The sequence below is a fragment of the Hyaena hyaena genome, unplaced genomic scaffold (genome assembly GCF_003009895.1).
Source record: "Hyaena hyaena isolate Hyena2069 unplaced genomic scaffold, ASM300989v1 scaffold_1402, whole genome shotgun sequence".
Classification (NCBI taxonomy): domain Eukaryota; kingdom Metazoa; phylum Chordata; class Mammalia; order Carnivora; family Hyaenidae; genus Hyaena; species Hyaena hyaena.
Window position 1 is genome coordinate 227041 of NW_024082031.1, and position 18423 is coordinate 245463.

The following is an 18423-nucleotide window of genomic DNA, read 5'->3' on the forward strand; positions in this document are numbered from 1 at the left end:
GCTTATGAATAAAGTTGCTGCAGACATTTATGTACAGTTTTTTGTGAGAACATAAATATTTATTTTGCTAGGGATGAAATTGCAGGTTGTGTAAAAGTATGTTTAACTTGGTGAGAAACAACCAAACTACTCCAAAGTGGCGGTACTGTTTTGCCTTCCATAGTGAAATATGAGGGTATGTTTGGATGTATGTATGTATGTATGTATATGTGTGTGTATATATATAAATATAAATGAATATGTGTTTATGTATATATAAACATACACACCAAGACAGGTATGTGTGTGTGGCATCCTTGTTGGCCCTAGGTATTGTCAGTGTATAGTGATATCTCATTGTCATTTGAAGTTGGATCTCCCAAATGCTTACAGTTGAGCATTTTTCATTGCTTATTTTGTATTTGTGGGTCTTTGGTGAAATGCCTGTTGAAATCTTTTGCCAATGTTTTTATTAAGTTGTTTTTCTTGTGATTTTGTTTTGAGAGTTTCTTGTATATTCTGGAGTGCTTTTTCAGATTTGTGTTTAGAAATATTTAATCTCGGGGCGCCTGGGTGGCTTAGTCGGTTGAGCATCCGATTTTCGCTTGGGTCATGATCTCGCGGTTCATGGGTTCGAGCCCCGCGTCGGGCTCTGTGCTGACTGCCAGCTCAGAGCCTGCAGCCTGTTTCAGTCTGTGACTCCCTCTCTCTCTGACCCTCCCCTGCTCACGCTGTCTCTCTCTCTCCTAGAAATAAATAAAACATTAAAAAAAAATTAAAAAATAAATAAATAAATATTTATTCTCAGTCCTGGGTATGTCTTTGCATTCATTTTTAAAAGAGGCAAAGTTTAAAATTTTCATAATAATTCAGTTTATCAGTATTTTTCTGATGTATCATACTTCGTGTGTTTTATCTAAGAAATATTTGCCTAATCCAAGGTCATAAAGATTTTTCTTTATTTTCTTGTATAAGTTTTGTGGTTTTTGCTTTTACACTTAAATTTATGATCCTTGAAGTTTGTTTGTGGTATAAGGTGTAGATTAATGCCTATTTTTTGCATGTAGTTGTCCAATTGTTCTAGTAGCATATTTTTTAAAATCTGCACATTTGTGGAAAATCTATTGGCCATGTGGTTTCATTTCTAGTTTCTTAGTTCTGTTCCTTTGAACTCTTTGTGTCTATCCTTTCATCCATACAAAACTGTCTGGATTGCTATATCTTTATAGTAAGTCTTGACATTAGATAGTGGGTGCACCCAAGTTTATATATTGTTTATATATATTTTGTATATATTGTATTTTTTTTTCAAAAGTATTTTGGCTGTTCTAGATTCCTGTATATAAATTTGAGAATTTGCTTATTGATTTTTACATGGGGAAATATTCTGAAGAGGTGAAAAATGACTTAAACCATGAAGGGTGGATAGGAATTGGACATTCGTTGAAAGAAATGAAAAAGTATATATCAGAGGAAGTAGAAAACACAAGCTACACAAAAAAAGTGGAAGGATAAAAAGGAGTAGGGGGAAGAAATCATAATCCTGGAAAAATTGATGTGAAAATTTTGATCTGTTATCTCCCATTGTCTGCAGGATAATTAGATTGTGTTCGATATCTTTAGATAAGTGAGAGGCAATAAATAAATGCAAGAAGCATTAAAGCATAGTGATCGATAGGTAGAGACTAAGACCTAATTTGGAATTATAGGAGAAGAATCTAAAGCTTTTGTTGTCCAGATAAGTTACTGATGAAATAAAATGAAATTTGTCTAATTATTTTGAAGTGATTGGTAGATTTATAATCCCAGGTCTCCATTTTCCTTTCAGTATTTATGTTTTTATGTTGCTGTTGGTGTGTTCCATTATTCCACATATTAGAGAAAATTTCAAATGTGCGAAAATAGAATGTGTTCTATTCTGATTCTTCTGTTTTCCCTCCTCATAGTACTTTTTTTAGCTGACAAGTATACTATGCTACTTGTAGACTTACTCCATTATAGAGTTAGAAGCTTCCTTTAGTTATCATTGTGGATTAACATAAAGCTATCTTTGGATTACCTTTAGAAAGAAGAATAGTTATCATTATGATATCTCATTTTCATCCAGGGACTTTATTGTCATGTATGCCTATGCATTTTGTTTGGGTAGGTAACTAGTTTGGGTTGGGATTTGAAGTAGAACGGACTAGAAAGAAGACATTGAATTGAAATATTTTTAGTTTTTTAGTAATCTCTACACCAAGTATGGGGCTTGAACTCATGACCCTACCATGAAGAGTAGCATGCTCTTTTGATTGAGCCAGCCAGGCACCCTGAGTCCAAGTATTTCTAAAGACCAAAAGAATCCTTGTTACTATTATCTAATAATTTGGTTTCTCAGTAAGGATCATAGAATAAATAATGTCACGGGTTAGAAGAGTATTTAGCTATCACGTTAAATTAAATGTACTGATAAATGTTTAACCTCGTGATCTTTGGTCCATTCCCCAATATTAAAACTTGGGGGAGCCTCGATGGCTCAGTTGGTTAAGCATCTGATTTCTGCTCAGCTCATGACCTCACAGTTTGTGTGTTTGAGCTCCGTGCTGACAGTGTGGAGCCTGCTTGGGATTCTTTCTCTCTGCTCCTCCCTCACTTATGCTTTCTCTCTCTCTCAAAAATAAATAAACTTTAAAAAAATGTAAATGCTTCCCTGTATTTCTTTAAAAAAAACATGAAAACAGAAACTTGCCTTTCTTGTCCCGTGAACTGTACTCTCTCTACTTGTCCTTGACTATCCTATGCATTACCTATTACAGTTGGCCCTTGAACAACTTGGAGGTTAGGAAGGCCAACTCTCCCCCTCCCCCCATGCATTTGAAAATTCAGTAATGGCCTACTGTTGACTGGAAGCCTTACTGATAACAAACAGTCAATTAACACATACTTTGCATGTTACATATACATATATATGTTATATTGTATTTTTATAATAAAGTAAGCTAGAGAAAAGAATGATTAAGAAAATTGTAAGAAAGAGAAAATACATTTTCAGTAGTATAAAAATCTGCTTATAAGTAGACCTAAGCAGTTCAAACCCAACGTTTTTTAAGTGTCCTCTTCATTACCCTCCTCCTTTGTGATAAGAATGTTTTATTTTCCCTTTAGTTGCTGTACTCCTTCAGAATAGTGACAAGAGGGAGCAGTGCAACTACTTGATAAGGGGGGGAGGAAGGTAGTAACAAGAAGTGCCAAGTTCTTTGTAGCATTATTTGGAAGTAAACTAAATATTCTATAACTTTATTATTAAAGCAGTGGTATGAAAATGGTGTAAGCTGCATGAAGGCAAGAATGTTGGTTATCTTGTTTACTGTGGAAGTCCTAGTGCTTGGTGTAATACATAGGCCTCCAGTATTTGAATAAAATGTTAAACTGGTCAGAAACATAAAATTCCAAAAACCTGAGGTTATTTTTTTTAATAAAATTACTTTACCATCATAAAACATGGGTTTTGCTTTGTTATGTTTAGTGTTTAGTGTTTTGTTTAGAGTGAGAGATAGTCATGAAAACTTTGGGGTTCTTTTTGAGTAGGCTCCATGCCCAGTGTGGGGCTTGAACTCATAACTCTGAGATCAAAAGTGGGGCTTGAACTTACGGCCCGGAAATCAGAAGTCGGGTGCTCCACCAACTGAGCCGCTCAGGTGTCCCAAACTTTTCGATTCTTTTTGAATGTTTGCATTATTATCATATGTGGACTTTAACTAAATATGTTATTGCAGATAAATGCCACCAGAGAGGCCATTGGTATAGATGTATAGTGGGAAATGCTAATGAAATCATTATCTTAGGGTATCTTTTAAGCTCTTGAGTGTCATCAGTCTTTATCAGTATGATCCTGCTCTGTGCAGTGTGATTTGCTAGGCACTGTTTTTTTAGTATCACCTGGTGAGCCCATTCAGGGAAGGTATACATTTTATACAGAAATTATAATGAGTAAGAGTTCTGTATAGTTAGATATTGATGAGGAAATAGAAACTTAAATGCTGCAGCACAAGGATTATTTTGCTTTATTAAAAAAAAGGTGAACTTAGATTTATTTTCTCAGAAAGGAAAATGGCCTTAATGCTTAAGACCAGATGGGAAGGATTGATAATTAGTTAGGTGAGTATTCAGTAAATAACAAATAATGTGTTTCATAACCTTTGGGAATAAATGCCAATGTAAGACAGATTTATCTGAGAATGTGTAAAATACAATAAATCGTAGACATCTTGCTCTAAAATTTAGGCAGAAATATCTAGTGTGGGCCTAATTTTGTCTTCCTCTAACTTTGGGAAGTCTGCCAGCATCTGTATTTCTGCCAAGGGATTGCTTTGCAAACTACAGTTGAGATGACCATTTAATATTTGTATGGAAATAAATGCATGTCTAATGATTTTTATTTTAGGATGGAGTTAGAAGTCTCTGATTCATTATGAAACATTTTTTTGGTGGTTGTAGCATTCTTTCTTTCTTAGACTGAGTTCTAAGTAATAGTAATTGTGCTGAGCTATAAACTTGATAAAATGACCTTAAATTTAGACAGGATGTGAAAGGGAAGCTTTGGTTTAACACCATAAGTACTTGCATCTTTATATGTACTGTACAGGCTGCTCTTTTTTTTTTATATAAGTTCCTCCAGATGACCACCTTTTAACAGAAGTCCAGTTCTTTTTTTTTTTTTTTAATGTTTTATTTATTTCTAGGAGAGAGAGAGAGAGACAGCGTGAGCAGGGGAAGGTCAGAGAGAGAGGGAGTCACAGACTGAAACAGGCTGCAGGCTCTGAGCTGGCAGTCAGCACAGAGCCCGACGCGGGGCTCGAACCCACGAACCACAAGATCGTGACCTAAGCGAAAGTCGGACGCTTAACCGACTAAGCCACCCAGGTGCCCCAACAGAAGTCCAGTTCTAACCTTAAATAGTTTGCTCTGATTTGACTCATATTAAATTTTGTTTTGTTTTTGCTTGGGAGTAGGGAGCAGTTAATTTGTGTTATTTTATTGGCCTCAGATATAAAATCTGAGATTTGGGATTCTTAGTAATAGTGTATTTTGGTGTATTTCATAGATATTTTGTAATACGCTATTAATTGAAATAGCATTATATATAGGTATGTTGCATTTCATTTGTTGTTTTGGAAACTTCATTTAACATTTTTCTAGGGCAGGGGCACCAGGGTGGCTCAGTTGGTTAAATGTCCAGCTTTGGCTCAGGTCATGATCTCATGGTTTCTGAGTTCAAGCCCTGCATTTAACCCTGTGCTGACAGCTCAGAGCCTGGAGGCTGCTTTGGATTCTGTCTCTCCCTCTCTTTTTGCCACTCTCCCACTCTCTCTCTTTCTCAAAAACAAACAAACATTTTTAAAAAAACATCAAAAAATTTTCTAGGGCAAAGTAGCTCTAGTGTTATGTATAATAATATTGCTTGTAATTGAAAAAAATTGGAGTACATATTCTATGAAGTTCATATTTTATAAGTTTATGTAAGGTTTGTTCTATTGAACAGAAGACTGAGAAACTAATGAAAATCTTCGCTATGTGGTAGTGATTAATCAGCCGTCAGTGGTGGAGATTAAAACTAGTTTACTTTTAGGATACTTCATGTAGGAAGTAAGAAATAGGACGTAATTTGGTTCTTTGGCCAGGACTCTCAGAAATTTTGCACTAGGATATGGGAAGGTTATGTAGGTGCTATGCTAAGATTGAATGAATGGAAAATGAGTGGCAGGTTTAAGCAAGTTTATGTAGTTAGCATTTGGGGAGCTGTGTGGAGTATTTTTAATAGTGTTGAAATGGGGTCGAAGACTGGAAAGTTAGATAGATTGTGTTGCCAAAGGGGCTTTTATTGTACTCTTCCAAGATCAGGATGCCCGGTATAAATTAGGTTGATGTAATGGGAGGATCCTTTGGGAACTGATGTAAGATGTAGTAAAAATTAGAAACTCATGGAAAAAACAATTCAAAAACCTGCCTGTATGACCAATTTGAAAAAGAAGATAGGGAAAGGAATTAGCTGTTAGGCTTTCCAAAATAAAACATTTCTATTTTTTAGATAAAAAGTATTCATCACTCAGTATTCAAGCCTTTGAATGACCTGTATGTGAGACTGTTAGAAACCATGCTATCAGTGTCGCATTTAAAGAGTTAAATACATTTGAATTAATATTTTATATTTTATTTTAAAATAGGTTTTTGTGGTATGTCTCCAATGTGCAAAGTTGATGCTGAGGAACTGAAAGGGAAAAAATAAAGCTGAATAAGAGGCTTCAATACTACCAACTTCCCAAATTTGAATTCTTTAAGTCTTTCGTAGCATTTTTGAAAACCTGATGTTTGAGACAGTAGTGATCACAACGATAGCCTCTACTAAATTGCTTGTTAATTAACCCAAATGTAAAATGTTACTGCTTTAATCAGATATCCAAATCTATATTCATTTTGAATTAAGTGACTTGTATTTTCATTGGCTTCCTAATCAAATCTGGAAGAGATCTCTGACTCCTAATATGGCAATATTAGTATTACTTTGGTTTTACATATAAACACCGTAAACATTTCATGGATTTGTTTTGCAGGAACAGATTTTATAAATTTTAGTGGATTTAGGAAGGTGGAAACTTGTGAAAATTAAAAAAAAGAAAAAATAGTGTTATAGAGTAGCTGATTTTAAGATTAGAATTAGAGAGCCAGAAGAGATGGCAATTATTGACCTATCTGGATTTTTAAAACTATTTAGGAGAATTGAACGTGTGAATTAATTACCATTTCCTGGGAATAATTTTTAGAAAAGCATTGACTGAAAATTGGCTGTGAGATAGAAAAAGTAGGAGGAAGGTGGCATATTTCAGTATCGCAAAGCATATATTCATTCCACAAATACATATTAAGGGCCTACTATGTGGAAGGAACCATATAGCAGTATAAAAATGATAATGCCCCCACACAGAAATATCTCATAGTCCCCTTAAGGAACATAACCATCCAGTGGGAACCATGATTAAAAACCATATTAAATTGATGTCTATATTTTATGAAAATGAATTAGAATTAATGAAACATTTGTTTTTGCATATTTTGCAGTCTTTAATTTTTTACCTGTCCTCAGTGTAGTTCATGGATTTGTAGCATGTCATTGGATTCGGATCTCTTTGTTTTGGCTTTCCTTAATCTTGCGTTTTTGTAGATTTTCATATTAGTATGCAGAAGTACTCACAGAGGTATAGATTCCTTGTGCACAGTAGAAATTCTGAAAACCTTGTTACCTAAATTTTATTTTTTGAAGTATTTTTCGTGGGCCAAATGTGGTAGAAATCATCAAGTTTTTTCCCTAAGGAAAATGATTATATTCTTTGTGCTATATGAAGATCCTGAGGTATGTATGGGAAATAAAAGGGTCAGTATTAACCAAATTGTATGATAAGATTAAAGCAGAAGGAAGGGCTTCACCTGGAAACCTGGAAGCAAACTACTATTAAAACATTAATAAATCTGGAAAACTTTCTCTTTACCCCTTTTAGTAAAGAGGAAAGTGACTATTTTACCTTCAGAAATAGGAGTAGATTATGGTGTAGGAGATTTTAATCCTATTCTTATAAACTAGGTTTGATTTTTTTTTTTGAAACATAGAATACCACTAATTTTTATTTATTCTCTGTGTGTATCAAATTTCAGACAATGTGAAAGTAAATTACTTTGAATTATAAATTCTAAACTTGGAAACACTCTGAGTTAGACACTTGGTTTTGGGGTGTGTGTGTGTTTGAGAAATAATGAGCGAAGAACCAGATATTTTTTAAAAATGAGGCAATTTACAGATAGTATGTAGGATTTTAATTAGGCCCAGGACTTTGTCATTTGCTATTACTGCTATATCTGAACTGGATTTTATTTTCTGCCAACTACTAAGCAGTAACTCTTGTATTGGACCCTTTGAATGGTTACTTGTAGGGCCATTTATCATATGCTTCATACATTGCACACTTGAGGATTTTTATATCTAGTTATTATTCATGATCAGTCAGTGATTATTTTGGTAGTTACATGAAAAAGACTATATAATAATACTAGTTTCAGTTAGGTGGCCATTTAACTCATCATTCCAAATTGGACACTTTTGAGAGTAAAAAGGAATAATGTTACCTAAGAACAACAGATTAAACCAAGACTGGCTTGTACTAAGATAATATCCATTCTGTAGGATGCTTTTGACTGCAAGTAATAAAAAGAATACAACCTAAACTAGTTTAAACAATAAGCAAAGTATATTGGCTTGTATATTCAAAAAGCCCAGTGTTTGGGAGCCCTGCAGGTATGATTTGGTGAAGACTCTGGCTTTGTCTATTTTCTAGACTCTCTGACTTCTTTGGTTGGCTTCCTTTAAAATCATTGGGTGGTTGCCAGTAGCAATCTGGGCTATATTTTTCCTCTTCTATGATTAGGATAGAGAAGCCTGTTCCTTCCATAAGAATAGAATGGGTCTTAAGCTTCATGGTTATTAGATACATCTGAGCTAATATCTGTGACAAGAGGGGTGTCATGTGATGATTGATATAATACAAGATATTTGACTATCACTGAGGCCAGGGAGGACAGGATTACTCTGATATTCTTAGACTAGTCAAAGTCCATTCAGAAAACTGGTGTAGGGTCTGTCTGTTTAGGAAAGCAAGACAGCTAAAAGGAGAAGGGTTGGAATGGATGTTCAGGAAGCAACTACAAAGTTCAATGTGAAATCCAATGTCTTTGCTTGTTTGCATCTTCACTTATACATCTGTTACTGAGTTCTTGCAAGAGTGTAACATACTGCAGACATGTTTTCTTCTAGTGAGAATTTCAAGTATAAAATGATTTAGTAGGCTGGCAAGGGGAAAGGAAAAGAGAACTTACACACCATTTTTGTTTTTTCTATAAGACTGTAGTAATTGTTGATTATTCTTTTTTTTTTTTTTTAACAGACTAATAGGGATGCCAAAGGAAAAATATGATCCTCCAGATCCTCGCAGAATTTATACCATCATGTCAGCAGAGGAGGTAGCCAATGGGAAAAAATCTCACTGGGCAGAATTAGAAATCTCGGGTGAGTGGAATCTGAAGTTTTTAATCCTAAATATAATAGCAATAATGAGCAAGAGTTGAGTTTTATATTTATTTCTGTGTTGTACATTTATAATTAGATGAACTAATTGAGAACATACAAGATTCTGAGGCACTCATGTTTAATTTACCTGTGACTAAATGTCTTTTTCCTGTTCTTTCTTTTGAAATAATACCTTGAGCTAGAGTTGGCAGCTGGAATTGAGGACATTGGGAGTTTAGTTTCTGAGTAAACCAGGCTCTTTGATATAATAGATTTAGTTTTGGTTGTTGCAGAATAATTATTTTTGCCAATTGAAATCTTTGTCATTTTCCTATTATCCCAGTGTTGGCATAGTAGGAAACTTAGAAGCTGTTGATTTCAACAAATAACAATAACTATGTTACATTACCTTTCATGTTTAGGATTTGTTCAGATAGAATATGATTCCTAAACACCTACAGCCCTTGTGTACTAGTGAGAAAAAATCAGACAATCTCAAACTGCAAAATACCTAACCTAGTAATCCTCAAATTGTCACGGTCATGAAAGACTAGGAAAGACTGAGAAACTGTCACAGACTGGAAGAGATTAGGGAGACATGATGACTAACTGCAGAATGGTGTCTTGAATTAAGTCTCATAACAAAAAGATGGAAAAACTGGTGAGATCCAAATAAAATCTATAAATTAGTAAAGTACCAATAATGTACAAAAGTACTGTACTAATATTAGTTTCCTAGTTTTGACAAATGTATCATGATAATATAAGAAGATAATATTATGGGAAACTGGATGAGAGGTATACAGGAACTCTGTATTTTCTTGTTAGGTTTTCTGCAAATCTAAAATTATTATAAAGTTAAACATTTATTAAAAATAGAATATAATTACTGTTTTTTGTTTATGAATTGGTACAGTACAGATAATAATGTAGAATGCGGTCTTCCCCCCCCGACATCCCCCATCGTAGACTTTCATTTGGAAGCATCAAACCCACATTATAGTGTTAATAGCAAGAAGTACCTGTACATTTAGCTGAAAGGTAACCAGGTGGATAGATGATTGGTAATCAGAAGAATGAATATGAGCAGATCCTACTGGGCTAACCCAGGGTTTCTCAGTTTGGCACTGCTAACATTTAGGGCCAGACAGTTCTTTATGATTGGGAGCTGTTGTGTGCACTGTAGGTGGTTTAGTAGTATTCCTGGTCTTTACTCAATAGATGCCAGTAGCACTCCTCTGTCTCTCTCTCTCTCTCTCTCTCTCTCTCTTTTTTTAAATTTTTTTTTTTTAATGTCTTATTTATTTCTGAGAGAGAGAGAGACAGCGTGAGCAGGGGAGGGTCAGAGAGAGAGGGAGACACAGAATCTGAAACAGGCTCCAGGCTCTGAGCTGTCAGCACAGAGCCCGACGCGGGGCTCGAACCCACGAACCGTGAGATCATGACCTGAGCCAAAGTCGGACGCTTAACCGACTGAGCCACGCAGGCGCCCCTCTCTCTCTCTCTTTCTTAAAGAACATTAATTTTAATTTCATTGTAGACATGATATTGGAATTTTGATTTTTTTTATTATTTATTTTTGAGAGAGAGAGAGCGTGAGTGGGGGAGAGGCAGAGAGAGAGGGAGACACAGAATCCAAAGCAGGCTCCAGGCTCCAAGCTGTCAACACAGAGTCTCACGTGGGGCTTAAATTCAGGAACTGCGGGATCATGACCTTAGCTGAAGTCAGATACTTAACTGACTGAGCCACCCAGGTGCCCCATGATATTGGAATTTTGATAATACAGATAGTTTTCCAGCAGTTTGGATCCTTAATATGGTAGTTTCCCGCATATATGCTTAAATATAAGTTAATATTAACGTATTAATGTATTAAGTATATATTAAGTTTAAATACATATGAATATTAACATGAGATATTACCATTTTATAAACAATTCAATTAAAACACTCATGGGATAAAACATTGTAATACATATCAATGGACATCTTAGGTACTATAATTTACATAAATCATAATTTTTTAAATGAAGTATAGTTAACACACATTGATATATTAGTTCGAGTTATATGGTGTAGTGTTTAGCAGTATTCCTCGCCTCTACCCAGATGCCAGTAGCACTCTCCTAGTTTTGACAACAAAGAATGTCTCCAGGTTGCCAAAGTCTCTTGGGGAATAAAATAAAAATTGCCCCTGGTTGAGAACCACCTGATTAAATCCTGGCTAAAACTGAAATAAGTTTCTTTTACCAGAGCCTCTGTTCACTTGAACACTTTATTTCCTATTAAAATACAAAATCCTAGCTGGCACTTAGAACCTGATTATAGGTGGCATAAAGGAACCCTGGACAGATCTAAGCTTGAGTTGACTGCTTAATAGCTATGTGAAAAGTAACATCACAGTTTGACATTTTGTGCCCGCTATACCTTCCGTTTCTCTCTTAATCAAAATCTGTTGTTTTGAAAATGATATGAAATTAAATTCTATTTTTCTTCTGTAAAGTTTATAAAATGATCTTCCCAAGATTATTAAGATACTACCCCATTTTATAGCAGCTGTGGTTAGGTAATTTGTCCAGACTTATATAGCTAGTAAACTGTAAAAATCAGGATTCTGAAATAGGTTTTTGTACCTTTTCTACTCCATGTTCTATAATAACTGTCAGATGCTGACTGACTGATAAAGCCTAATGTGTGACCATTTCACCTGAGTATGTTGTACTTAATGAAAAGTCTTAAACCAGAGTTGTTGATTGTAGCATCAAAAAGGAAGCTGGGAAAGATCTCTCTTTTAGGTAAAATGGTTTTCCTAGTGGTCAATCTAATGTTGGTTCTAAATCGTGGTAATTACTCTTGGTAATTTAAAGTTCGTAGAATAATCCAGGCCCAAAATATGGATAAATGTTGCACTATTAACTTTTGTGGAGTATGTAAGAAATACTTTTGTTAGGATTGTGCCTTAAAAGAAAATTCAAGACTGTTCTGTAACAAAAGCTTACGTTAGCTTGATGTTTTTCTTGAGAGCTTATCATCACCCTGATTCCAGCAGTCTCCTTCTTATTTCATATGTGGAAAGTTCATGAGAAATAATGGTTGTTAGGAAAAAGTGACATGAAATTAAAGAAGGACCAGATAGGCTTGGAAGCAATCAAATGGCATTAATATAAAATTAAATATCAGGGGCGCCTGGGTGGCTCACTCAGTTAAGCATCTGACTTCTGCTCAGGTCATGATCTCACTCACGGTTCGTGGGTTTGAGCCCCATGTCGGGCTCTGTGCTGACTGCTTGCTCAGAGCCTGGAGCCTGCTTCAGATTCTGTGTCTCCCTCTCTCTCTGACCCTCCCCTGCTCACGCTGTCTCTCTCTCAGAACTAAATTAAAAAAAAAAATTTAAATGTCAAAGATACAGTATCTGTATATATTGCAGTCTCTTCTACCACTTTTTAGTTTTTGGAGGTTAGTATTTATCGTGGGCCTAGAATTTAATGCTTCAGTATTTTGCCTTTTAGGTAGAGTGCGGAGCTTAAGTACATCACTTTGGTCATTGACACACTTGACAGCGCTGCACCTAAATGACAATTACCTTAGTCGCATTCCACCTGATATTGCCAAGCTTCATAATCTGGTTTACCTGGATCTGTCATCCAATAAACTCAGAAGTTTACCAGCAGAACTAGGAAACATGGTGTCTCTCAGGTAAGGAAATATTACAGATATGACTCACTATATCAAATTCTAAATTTCAAATGAGAAAATCATGAGATATTACTCATCTTACAGTAGGATTTCTATAGGTATTTGAGGATCAGATGATAAAAACTGTCTAAACAATGCTTGAGGCGACCACTATTGAACATTTCCTTTCTTTAAATTTGAAGCTTTCTAACTAGAGGTTTGCTTGTCTTACCAATTTCTTTTGATAGACTTGAGGTGAGGTGGGATTAAAATATTAAGGCTCAAGCATGTGATAAGATGATCAGAAATAATTGGGAAAATATTCTGATCTTGTAAGTAAACTTGTAGGAATATATCTCTGTTTTATAAGGTCAAATATACTTATATGCCACAAATCCTTAAGGAAACCTTAAAACTTGATAGTAAATGGATTTATTTCTAGTCCTTCAGGTTTCTTTAAGAATTTTTTCAAAGGAAAAATTTTGTAGGTCCCTTACGACCTTGTATAAATATTCTCAGTATAGACAGGTATTGCTTTTCTGTGTTTATCTGCTAAGTGGTAATGTTTTTTCTGCTGGTAGTGATTCTTAAAATTCATATGTTTAAAGTTAAACATTTATATTGTTTTAGAATCTTATTCCTTATTTTCTTAAAATACTTTGTCATCTAATAAGATGGCTGTTTGTTTTTTCTGTAATCTGGCCAAAATTTCAAAATTATAAACTTGGATCTTAGCTATGTTATCTTGTTATCTGTATTATCTTACGCTTTATTTTCAGTGGTTATGTTCTATGTCTGTGATTGTTCATCATAGTATGTGATTACTTAATGTGATTACAGTTGTAATCAGTTATAAGAACTGATAAAGGTGATTGGTTATTATTTTTTTCTGTGGAGTATACTGGATTCAAGGATACTGATTGTCTTTGGATGCAAAGAATATCTATCACTGTGATTTGTATCTGATAGTCATTTGGGTGAGAGAGAAAAGGGGTTGGATTTAGCCTGAGAATGATATGTAATTCTTGCAGCTCTAATAATCTGTGTTAGAGAATGAGTAAATTATAGAAACATTGTTAACAGTTGTGGCAGTTACACATTTTGTACGTTTTTGGATTGAATGTGCCTTCGCAGTAAATGTAACTCATGGTATGTTAGGGAAGGCTAAGAAAGCAATGTAGATATTAATATTAATAAAGTTTAATATATGAAACTTTTTTTTTTTTTTTGAACAGGGAATTGCTTTTAAATAACAATCTGTTACGGGTTTTGCCTTATGAACTTGGTCGGCTCTTCCAGCTACAAACTCTAGGTTTGAAAGGTGAGTGATTTTAAAAGATGACAGTATTAACACTCAGTCAGTATTGAGGTGTTGTGAGCCTTTTAAAGACCATTTTGGTTACAATATAAGTCAGGTTTTAGCATAATTTTGAGAATGTAACTGTACTTTCTCTTAAAAGTAAAGTAGTTCTTCAGTATCAAATTGAGCTTCAGGATTTTAACATGCTGCCATCATTTTTAACAAATTTGTGTGAGGAAAATTTTTAAATATATTTATGTTTAATTTTCTGTAAAATTCTGACATTTCTTAGAGGAGGTATTTTAAATTAACACTGTAGTCTCCCCCCACCCCCTTTTTTAAGAATGACTTAATAGAGCAAACCCTAGGCAGAATATCCCATGCGAGGTTTTGATAGAGTAGATAAAATTGCACTGACATCTTGTTTGTTATAAAAGAGAAAACATAATAGTAAAGATGAACGATACCTAATAAGTATGATTGTTCTGAATAAAATGTATCAATCCAAAATAGATGTTCCTTTAATAATCTCTTCTCAACCAGTTTGGCATGAAAGTCATTCTCAATTCATATCAATACTGAAATTTAATTACAATATTCTCTTGTGGCATAGCTAGGAGGAAGGGTTTATTTTGAATTCAGACGACTAAATACAGATGTACTATATTGGTTAATATTAAGAAATATTATGAGGCCACCTGGGTGGCTTGGTCAGTTAAGCATTCAGCTCTTGATTTTGGCTCAGGACATGATCTCATGGTTTAAGATCGAGCCCTGTGTCAAACAGAACGGAGCCTGCTTGGGATCCTTTTTCTCCCTCTCTCTCTGACCCTCTTCCATTTGTGCTTGTGCGCTCTCTCTCTCTCTCTCTCTCAAAATAAGTAAACACTGTTTTTAATGTTTTTTTAAATTTATGAGAGAGAGAGAGTGCAGGGGAGGGTCAGAGAGAGAGACACACACACAGAATCCGAAACAGGCTCCAGGCTAGCTCTCAGCACAGAGCCTGATGTGGGGCTTGAACCCACAAACTGTACGATCATGACCCAAGCCGAAGTCAGACACTTAACCGACTGAGCCACCCAGGCACCTCAATAAGTAAACATTTTTAAAAATTACAGAATGACTGTCATTTTTTATAATCTTAAACTCATGAAGTATGAAATTCATGCTTTTGTACAGATTATAGTAATTTTTTTATAATCTCTAAGAATAACCATTGCTTCTTTTAACATCAATCAGAAAAGCCATTTTTGGGGTGCCTGGGTGGCTCAGTTGGTTAAGTGTCCGACTATAGCCTAGATCATTGATCTCATGGTTCATGGGTTTGAGCATACTTAGGGTTCTGTGTTGATAGATCAGAGCCTGGAGCCTGCTTCAGATTCTGTCTCACCCTCTCTCTCTCTCTCTCTCTGCCCATTCCCTGCTCATGCTCTGTCTCTCTCTCATTCTCAAAAATAAACAAACATTAAAAAAATTAAAAAAACAAAACAAAAACAGCCATTCTCCTCCTCTGATGGAGAGCATATTAGTGACAAATGAATAATTTACTGTTGAACTCAGTGGATTTACCCTTTGTACCATGTAATGTTTCTGAAAATGCAAATATTTTATATCTTACTATTTCATACCCTATTCCTTATTATCTCACGTAGAGACAAATTCCTATAAAATTTATACTGAGTATCAACTGAATGATTCATTCTGAATATCTGTTATCTCCTTTGTCCTTCATTCTATTTTACTAGTTAAAATCTTAGTCTCTCAAACTACTGTTTTTGGCTGGCCTTTGATCCTAGTGTCCTTTTGTCTACTGATTCACATTTGTTAAAGTTTCTTCTTAGACCCCTATCTAGTCCTTCAGATTAGGCACCAACTCTGCCTCGCAAACTATTACTTAGCTTTGCTCATGCCTATCAAAAAGTTTCTTTTCATTAAACTTCAGTTTGCTCTAGGGTGAATACCTATATGCATTCCTTTTCTCTTTGAAAATCTATATTTCTTGTAGAGTGCCACTGTCTCTTCAGGTGATCCAGTACAGAAAAACCAAGGACCTTTATTATGCCAAGTGGAATAGAAATAAGTCAGTCAAAGAAAGACAGATATCACATCATTTCACTCATATGTGTAATTTGAGAAATTTAACAGATGATCATAGGGGAAGAAAAGGAAAAATAAGATAAAAACAGAGAAGGAAGCAAACCATAAGAGACTCTTAAATGCAGAGAACAGGGGCACCTGGATGGCTCAATTGGTTGAGCATCTGACTTTGGCTCAGGTCATAATCTCATGGTTTGTGAATTCGAGCCTGTGTCTGGCTGTGTGCTGACAGCTCAGAGCCTGGAGCCTGCTTAGATTTTGTGTCTCCCTCTCTGCCTCCCCCTTGCACTCTGCTCTCTCTAAATATAAAAAAATTTTTAAATGCAGAAAACAAACTGAGGGTTGATGGGGGTTGGGTAAATGGGTGATGGGCATTAAGGAGGGCACTTGTCAGGATGAGTGCTGCATGTTATATGTGATGAATCACTAAAATTCTACTCCTAACGCCAAGACTACACTGTATGTTAACTAATTTGAAAATAAAAAAGAAACCCAGAGCCATTTCTGTCATCTTTCCAAAGTTCGAGATGATAAAAACAAGAATGGTTTAATGAAGCAACTGAAGGAATAAAATGTCCCTAATAAATGGTAGCTTTATAGTTCTTAGGAAGGTAAGACTCAAAATTTCTTAATCTGTTTTAGTAGTCATATAATGGTACTTGTTTCCAGAAACAAAGTGGAAGTGGAATAGAGCATTTAAAATGGCAGTGTGATGTATTTAAAAGAAACAATGAGAATGGACAGACTTTTGAGATTCCATATTTTTGTGAAACTGATAAAAGGAGCACCATTTTCCTATTTCCTTGTCTTCTTTTGAAGCCCTGATAGGGAAATATTAATAATGAGTTTGAACATCCTGCCCCAACAAGCTAATTTCTAGAATTTCTGTTTTGACATTTGAGGATTGTGTATGAAGGGTACGGTATTTGAGGAGTTAGGATAAGAAGGCCAATTTAAAAACCACAGACATGGCCAGTCAAGTAAGTTGGAAATGTTCTTGTAAGTCACTTAAAAGAAAAATCCAGAGTGTATTAATTTTATAGAGGAGCAAGTAAAAGCAGTTCTCCTGTAGTTATTTATGTAATTTAGAATTCATGCCTTAAGGTATAAAGCAATACTTTCTCTGACATATGGGCCAAAGAATTGCCTTCGCGTATTAAATGTTGATGTCCCAGATTGTGAACTATTTAGAACCTCAATAATTGAGAAGTATTCCAGCTTTGTTTCAAAAATTACTTATCTCCCATTGAATAAAATGGACCATGGTAGTAGAAGCCTCTTTTACTTGTGAAATTTTTAATGAAATATAATGTTTTTGTCTTTATGACATTAAAAAGGATAACTTTTTTATTAAAAATTTTTTTAATATTTATTTTTGAGAGAGCACAAGCACGGAGGAGCAGAGAGAGAGGGAGATACAGAATCTGAAGCAGGGCCCAGGTTCTGAGCTGTCAGCACAGAGCCTGATGCAGGACTCAAACTAACTGTGAGATCATGATCTGAGCTGAAGTTGGAAGCTCAACCGACTGAGTCACCCAGGTGCCCCGGATAACATACATTTTAAAGAAAATGATAAAATTTCTGGGCATCCATTATCCAGTATTCTCAGTACCTTTTTTAAAAATTATTTAATGTTCATTAAAATTTTTTTTTTAATATTTACTTTGAGAGAGAGACAGACAGATAGCATGAACAGGGGAGGAGCAGAGGGAGAGGGAGACACAGAATCCGAAGCAGGCTCCAGGCTCTGAGCTGTCAGCGCAGAGCCTGATGCAAGGCTCGGACTCACAAACTGCGAGATCATGACCTGAACTGAAGTTGGATGCTTAACCGACTGAGCACCCCAGGTGCCCCTAATGTTTATTCATTTTTGAGAGAGAGAGAGAGACACACACACACACACACACACACACACAGCATGAACAGGATAGGGGCAGAGAGAGAGGGAGACACAGAATCTGAAGCAGGCTCCAGGCTCTGAGCTGTCAGCACAGAACGTGACATGGGGCTCGAACTTAGAAACCATGAGATTAGACCTGAGCCAAAGTCGGACACTCAACCGACTAAGCCACCCAGGTGCCCCTCTCAGCACCTTTTTAAGAAGTGCACTTTGGAAATTTGTCATTCATATTGGAGGCAAAGTATTTCTGTGTTACATGATGAGTTCCTAGAAATTAGTAAGAGAACAGCCTAGTAGAGAGTAGTGTATTATTAATAGTTCTTGTAAGAGGATATACACAAGGCTTGGAAGTTCATCTACTTATGCTTAATAATAACA

General features: G+C 35.4%; 1 protein-coding gene across 2 annotated transcripts in view; it reads left to right on the forward strand.

Moving 5' to 3' along the window:
• The window catches only part of CNOT6L (CCR4-NOT transcription complex subunit 6 like), a 119487-nt gene that overhangs the window by 32874 nt on the left and 68190 nt on the right, over positions 1-18423 (forward strand). For both annotated transcript variants that reach the window (XM_039223629.1, XM_039223628.1), the window contains exons 2-4: positions 8952-9073; positions 12583-12769; positions 13984-14069. In XM_039223629.1, coding sequence (XP_039079560.1) covers positions 8962-9073; positions 12583-12769; positions 13984-14069 — 385 coding nt within the window. In that variant the 5' untranslated portion in view covers positions 8952-8961. The remainder of the gene's footprint in view (positions 1-8951; positions 9074-12582; positions 12770-13983; positions 14070-18423) is intronic.